Source organism: Gavialis gangeticus, unplaced genomic scaffold, assembly GCF_001723915.1.
Source record: "Gavialis gangeticus isolate Ggan-Ray unplaced genomic scaffold, GavGan_comp1, whole genome shotgun sequence".
Taxonomy (NCBI): domain Eukaryota; kingdom Metazoa; phylum Chordata; order Crocodylia; family Gavialidae; genus Gavialis; species Gavialis gangeticus.
In genome coordinates this window covers 50,887,419-50,895,355 of record NW_017729034.1, presented here as the reverse complement: position 1 = coordinate 50,895,355, position 7,937 = coordinate 50,887,419, and the positions used below count along the sequence as shown (strand labels likewise).

Below are 7,937 nucleotides of genomic sequence, written 5' to 3'. Positions count from 1 at the left end.
AAGACCAAACCAAAAATGAAGCCATACTTGTACAGGCTTCTGATGGACTCTTCATCATGAGCAACTATGTTGTAGGATCCCAGTTTTTCCCAGAGTAGGTAGTTTGTAGATGCCTGACTAAAGCCAACAGTAGCAGGAACCTTTTCCTTGGCATTCTTGGAGTGTGTACTCCAGAACTGCAAACCATCTTCTGGATAAAGGAAAACAGCATAGGAACTGGAATCAGAAGAGGCTAAAACAGCCTGGAATGTGTTTCTCTGTAGGGAAGATTTAAATTCCATTTACTTATGGAAAATATTCAAGAGTAGACAAAAGGATGACACTTTATAAATCAAAGTCAAGATTTGGATTTAAGCAAGAAGTTGTGCACGATACAGCACTTAAGAGATTTGTCTCAATGCATGGTACTTTGAACAGATTAATGTTTTGCAAAGACTGACTGTGATGTCTAAACAACACCAAAACAAATCTTCCTTACTGCATATAAATTGAAGGTGATCTAAAAAACACATATAGGATACAGGTTTCCCTTGATTTATGTGGGTTCTTTATATCCGAATTTGCTCTTATGCAGTGAGCATATTTAGACCCATAATTTGTTATATGAGAGGTAAATTCACTCTTACGGGATCAGCATAGATGCCCTCCCCTGCCCAAGCAGGTAAGTCTGTGGGGGAAGGGGAAAGGGCCATGGTCCCACTCACCCCAGCCCTGGCTGCAGCGGCCCAGGGACTGGCCGGCGCCAGCTGCCTGCAGCCACTGGGCTGTACCGTGCTTCCCGTCCCCCCCGCACCTGGGCTCTGGGTTGAGTGCTGTGCCCTGCGCCACCTGGGGCTCCACTTGTCCGCACTCACCTCTGGTCCTAGGCTGCATCGTGCCCTGGTGCAGGCAGCTGGTGTCTTCTGCTGCTTCTGGGGCCGCTCCAGCATGGAGCCCCAGGGGCGCGGCACTCGTCCCAGCCCCAGGAGCAGGCAACTCCAGCTACCTGTTGCAACTGGGCTGCACCGTGCCCCACACCTCGTGGGGCTCTGCCAGTCCCCACTCGCCCCAGCGTGTGCTGAAGTGGCTCTGGGAGCAGCTGACACCAGCTGCCTGCACCAAGGCACAGTGCAGCCCAGCTGCTACAGGCAGCTGGAGTTGGCCGCTCCCAGGCCCACTGCAGCCAGGGCTGGGGTAAGTGTTACTCTGTTCTCTCTGGTTTGCTGCCTTGTGCATTCCCAGGAGTGGCACCCTTCCCCTCTCCCCTTTCCTAGTCCCAGCCTCACTCCCTCCCTCCCTGCCATGGGAACCTATCCCTATTTGTTACATTATAAAATGGGTTCGCTTTATGCGAACATGTGATGTGCCTGTGAATCTTGTAACTGGCATCTTAAAATGATAGAAGTATTTGCATAGCCTGGAATATCTAATGCTGTACTTCTACAAAATGAAGCAAATAAAGGCTTGGTTTTCAGATGAGAATGATCTTACATGGTTTAAGTTATCTGATACCACACACAATTTCCAAGTATCACATTTGCTGCGATCAGTTTTCAAAGGCTCAAATCCCAGCTAAAGTTCACCACAGAGATTTAAAATAACTATAGCAAGCAAACACAGAAACTGCCATTTTAAATTTAATGATGCATATTGCAAAAGCTGCTCTAGTGCAATCTATTCCAAGATAGCTTGGCCCAACATAGAGGTAAAGAAACCCAAAGGATGTGATGATTTGTGTATAATGCAGGATCTCTCTTCAGTCCTTGCCAACCAAACAGATTGTTTCTTTTATAAAACCCAACTGATACTAGGTCAGGAGTGTCAAACTCATCTGGGCTGTATTAAGGTTGGTGGGCTGGTCTGCAGGCTGTACTGAGATAGACTATCTGTGCAGCACCTGCAGTGCACACTGGACTCAGGGTTCACTGTGCATACAGCATATGGGGCCAATGAGGGGTGTGTGCTGCCTCTGTTGTGCGGGTGGGACCCCACGCTGCAGATAGCACAGGGGGTCAGTCCAGGGCGCTGCATACAGCCTGCTCTTCTAGACTCCCTGTGCCACATGCAATGCTGGGTTCAGCCCATGCACCATGGGCAGTGCGCACCCCATGCTGGCCCCACATACTGAGTGCCAATGAGCCCCAAGACTAGCGTGTGCTGTATACACAAGGGATGGGATCTAGGGCATGGGCAGGATATGGCACCCTGCTGGACCAGCTCTGTGTGCCAGCTCTGGCATGGCCTGATCCAGACAGGACCTGGAGACAGTGTGCAGTACCAGTCAGGTGGGACACTGCATGCAGCATGCACCCTGGACCCATCCCTGGTGCTGCATGCAGAGCACGTAGTGCAGTGTCCAGCCCGCTCACCACATGCAGGGCCAGGGCTGGCTCATGGGGTCAGTTCAGTGATGTTCAGGCCAGATCATACAGCTCTACAGATCCAGCCTGTGGGCCGTATGTTCAACATCTCTATTCTAAACCAAAAAATTAAAATGAAAGAATTCAAAGGTACCACAACAGACCAGATTCTGAGAAGACAGAATCAGAAGATCTGGTGGTACTGCATTAGATTCTATCCAATTAGTGTTTAAATCCAGAAAGAAGGGAGAGTATCTAATTATCTCAGTGAGTTTTGATCTTAAATATTTATGCTCTGGACTGCCAAGCAGTAGCAGGATGTTGGAAGAATAGTATTCATTTATATGCAGAGAACTTCCATGCCATTGCAATTACAGTCCCTGCTTGGGAAGTGCTCTTAAGAAGGCCATTTCCCTGTTCTGAGCTGTTCACTGCTGTCACAGTATAGGCCCCACTATAAGCAATGTGGGTGCCATTGTTGTGCCCAGTCAAACACAAGAAATTGATCTTTGACAAAATAAGACCCTGGCCATGCAAAGATATAGACATGTTAATAACTTTACGTATTTTAAGTAGACCCACCCTTGTGCTCAAGTGTGTTCAAAATATTTAGAAGAGGGGGTCTGATGGAGGGTTTATGGTCTGATAATAAGATACAGAGCCATGCCTTCATTAAGAGATTGGTAAAGAATTGACTAAGGAAAACTAGATAAATTGATTTCTAATGAATGAGTTGTGACACACCAAATTAGGAGGAAAAAATGATTATTCCCAATAACTAACAAATTTTAAGTGCTGTAAAATTAAACATTCCAAGCATATTTTTGTTAATTAAAATGTAAAAATAATAGACTGAGTCCCTTCTCCCACCGCAAGACAAATTGTGTCCATTTCCAAATAGATGCAAGGAAAATATTCCCAAATGTTCCTATAACTGTTTCATGATAAACTAAATTGCACGCACCACAATAATCCAGGCACTCCTGAGTTTCTCATAAATGCTATGCTAAGCAGATAAAACCAGGCAGTGAATTATTTAAAACACAAATATTTTCTCTTGAAAGTATAAAATATTACATTTATGTGGCATACAATTTCAATAAAATAACTGTTTTACCACGTTTCTTGACAAACAAAAAGAAAGCCTGTTTACAAGCTGTAGAACATAGACACTTAAAAGCAGCAGGCTGTGGAATTATTCTTCTATTAAACTCAACTTATCATAGAACTCTGCCCAATATTCACCTTGTCTTCCAGAATAGCATCTTCACTAGGAGTACGGTAAGGAGCCACACGTGCCCAGGTAACAATGACAACACTAATCGGATCAAAAGCGACTTCTGGAAAACCTCTTTGGATATAGCTGACAGCAAGCTGCAAGACATCAGGGGATGAATCTTCTCTATAAAACACCTTCCCATGTCCACCAGTAGTGTCCAGATCAGCCATAAAAGGAGCAATAGCCCCAAAACTTATTGGGAATTGACCAAGGTATTTTTCTTCTTTTGACGGTTTGTTCATTCCAATGATTCCATTAGTGGCAACCTAATACAAAGGATAAAAATTACAGAGAGTAGTAAGTAGTGTTTGCATGACTGTTTCCCATCTTTGTGTTCCTCTTCACAATGTTTTGTTTCATTTTTAAACCTTCTGAAGTATTTCTAGTGTCCAGACACCTAATAATCACTGAAGCTAAAGTTTTTATTTGTGCGGTAATTGAAGATTAACAGGCTTTTTACATCCAATTTATGGATCTGAGCTTCACACAGAGCATAAGTAGATGAAATTAACTGAATATTTTTCTCTATTAAGAGTAAGATGCTCAATAGCTATAATGCAAAGGTTGCCACAGCTCTCTCTCCATGTGGTCAACCTGTACATAAATCAACATATCTCATAGATTTCAAAACACTGTGAAGCATTACAGGTCAAAACCCAATATATTCAGATTCTCAAGAATGTTGTATGGATCCCTTACATCAGAGGTGTCATGCTTACCTGGCCCCCCAGGTTGCATATGGACTGAGGGGCTGCTTGGGGTGGAGGGCAGATGCTGACCCACTTCTAGTGGCAGGGCGAGTGCTGCTGACACTCACCCACAATGCAGCTCTAGACCTCAGACTTTGGCAGCAGGTCCTGTCCCTGCTTGCCCTTTCCCCAATTTCCAGGCTCCACTGGTCAAATGACACAGCTCTGCAGGCCATGCGTTTAATACTGCTGCACTGGATGACAGAGTTACTAGCTTTTTTGCAGTTATTCTCATGTAAAATGTTTTTAATAGAACAGTGCTACTCAGGATGACAGGAGTAAAATTAATATTAAAGTACAATTATTTAAAACAAATACTTAGGACAGTTAGTTTGTTGGCCAGTTAAGTGGTCAAATTCTTACTGAAGTGTTGTTGCACTGACTCCAAAAGAGCTACATTGATTTATACCACCTGAGAATCTGGGTTTGTCATAGCAGTCAAAATTCAACTTCTTATATTTTGTCTGCAACTTGCAGTGGCTGGAGAATTTGACATAAACTATGGATTTTGAATATATGGCCACTAGAAAGGCTATTCAGATAGCTGAAACATCATCAGGATAGAAGGTACCAAACTTATATAAATCAAAACTAGTCAAAACTTCAAGGAAACTACCTTTTCCTTCCTCTAATCTTTAGGGCTAGGGACAGAAGTTACACAAACTGGTTTAAGTCATTAGAAACTGGTTTAAACCTGTAACAGAGCATATGTTCTGTGCACATAAACCAGTTTCAAAATGGCTGAAACTGGTTTAAGATAAACCTGGTTGAATGTAGTATCAGCCTTAACTGATTTGGGTCAAACCAGTTTATGAAACTTCTGTCCCAGACGCCTTCCTGGTTCAAGTTTAATCACAGTCCCCCAGTATCCCAGCACACTTTCCAGCCCTGGGTTGTGCTGTGCTGTCTGCTCCAGCAGAGAAAGGTTGGAGAGGGGAGGGGGGCAGTGAATGCCTCACCCACAGGCAAAATCCAACTGGGGTCTGGGGCTAAACCCCACTTCCACTGAGTACAGAGCTGCCCTGCCCTCCTAAAAACTTACTGCTGGCTGTGATTGTGGAGTACAAGTCCCAGAGGTACCTGGAAGCAGGAAGAGGAAGTGATTAGTAACCCTGCAGAGTCCTACTGTTGTGATTCTGGACTGCAAATCCCAGAGACACTGGGGGCTTCAGGAAGAGGAAGCAAACACACAGACCATGCTGGCTATGTGCCAGACAGCCATGCTCTAGCTTCTCTCGGCTTCTGGCCTGAGCCACTGCAGGCATGTGGCTGCATTTCCTGAAGCAAAAGTGAATCTATCCAGTTGTTTCTCAATTTAATCTCTGCAGTTTAGACTAACCTGCAAAGACTGAGTTGATTCAGCCTCTAGCTTTCTGACTGTCTGTACTTAGCCAAGATGCTTGCTATTGAACATTAATTTCATAGTTTGAAAACATTTGAGGTAACTGTCAGGCTAACTGACAGTTGTTAAATTTTCACAAAAAAACAAACATTTTCATTTAAACATTACTTAATGTTTGGTTTCAAACTGTACAGCGAATAAACGCCAGAGCATTTAAAAAAAATGATCCTAAAAAAATTACCCAAAACTGACCTGTCCAGGCTCACTTTACAGAGTGAGCCAAGTACAAATAACAATATGCACTATAACTAATGAACAGCTCTTCTTTTTAATTTCCCTAATTAATAACCTAATGTATTTGTAGTGATGTAGATAAAATTTTTTTTACAATATGGCTATATCTTCATTATCTTTTTTAATCTCATATGAAATCATGCTTAATATAAATGTGAATGAGTACAAGCCCTAAGATGACTACTGCTTTGTTTTATTAAAAGTAGTATCCTTACATAAAAAGAAAAAAAAAGTGGCAGAAAGGTGCTATATAAAGACACCAGCTGCACCATTAATCTTTGCCTTTTGTGATATAACCGTTTAAATTGATAGGAACCTACCACAAATGTTTTTAGCACTTTAAAGTTCTCCATTATACAGATAGTTAAGTTACATTTATGGTCAGTAGTAAAACATATCACACAGTATTTATATAAGTATGTCTCAATTGGCTGGAATGATTTACACAGGATGATCCTGCCTTGAGCAGAGGGTTAGATTAAGTGACCTCTTGAGATCCCTTCTAGCCTGAAATTCCCATGATTAGTCATATAGGGGCAGGAAAGGAAATAAAGCAACCCCGAATACCTCTACAGAGTCAAAATTTCACACAAGCAGGGGATTTTTTCAGTGCAATTACTGGATATCATGAGAACATTAGGGAATTTGGGATAATTAGGTTTGTTTATATAATTGAGTACCAGTATAGTTAAAGCAGCAAACTTCTTAAACTAGGAAGGCCAAAATTAATAGTATCACTTAAAACATGTTCACAACTGAAACTATATACAAACTGACTTATGCTCAATTAAAGGACTGTAACCCCTCCCCAAACAGTGAAAAATCCCATCAGAACCCTCTAAATTAGAGCCCCCTGTAAGTGTTATTCTAGTTCTTAAAGGCCCACCTCTGGAAACTACATTATTAACAAAACTGTAGTCCCCTTGATCTACCCCTGACTCTAGCTGATTTGCTATAACACTACAATCCTACGTAGACAAGGACTTAGAATGTACTAGTCCAGGGGTGCTCAACTCCCGGCCCACAGGCGATATCCAACCCAGGGTATTCAGCCTTCGGGGATCCCCACAGGTCAGGAAATATGGCAGCAGGGGAGCAGTGGCAATTAATAACCCTCCTCCCTGCCAAATAATTGAGCACCGTGTGTCCAGATACAGCCCCTCCTTCCCTACACATTTCGTTTGGGGCTGTGAAGCCCAGTTACAGACTGAATGAGGTCAGGTCACTCCCTGCCCCCCTGCACAGCCAGATTGAGCAAGACCCAGGCAAGACCTGGGCCTTTCCCATGTCCCTGCCTCCACCATGACCACACTCACATACATATGATTGTCCACCACCACCCGATACTGAAGAAAAACAAATCAAAACAAATTCAAACCCTTGACAGATGGCCGTGCCCTGAAAGAGGAGGCCACAGGCAGCCACAAACATCCCCCTTTTCCTTGCCAGCATCATGTACAGCCCCAGAGACACAACAAAAGCCTCCAGGGCTGCTGGCTTCTTTGTGCTCAGGCCTCAATGGTCTCAGCTGCCTCAAAATTCAAAAAGAACAAAAAAAAGCCATTTTGGCCCCACCAATTTCCCCTACCTCAGAGACACTCCAAGTGCTCTGATTGAAGCACGGGCCTAAATTTGGGACTTGGCTGAAGCCTGCAACTTTCCACCCCAGAGCCTTGCCACTAGTCCAACTGGTTCTGGGGCCTATGGCAACTTCCATATGCTGTGGTGAAAATAAAATATTCTTGCACACCCGTCCAGGGCACACACCTAGCTTTGAAATATACAACCATCTGGCCCAGGACTCAGCAGACAAGCCCCTAACATACACACCAAGGGCAACACCCAGGCCTTTCCCACATCCCTGCCTACACCATGATCACACTCACATACATATATGTTTGCCCACTACCACCCCACATAAAAAAAAAAAAAAA

At 43.6% G+C, this 7,937-nt stretch overlaps 1 protein-coding gene across 1 annotated transcript in view; it reads right to left on the bottom strand.

The window, feature by feature from the left end:
- Positions 1-7,937, bottom strand: part of NID1 (nidogen 1) — a 96,514-nt gene that overhangs the window by 77,299 nt on the left and 11,278 nt on the right. The window contains exons 2-3 of the mRNA XM_019526827.1: positions 3,585-3,884; positions 28-257 (exon numbers count right to left, since the gene is read on the bottom strand). Of these exons, the coding sequence (XP_019382372.1) occupies positions 28-257; positions 3,585-3,884 (530 nt within the window). The remainder of the gene's footprint in view (positions 1-27; positions 258-3,584; positions 3,885-7,937) is intronic.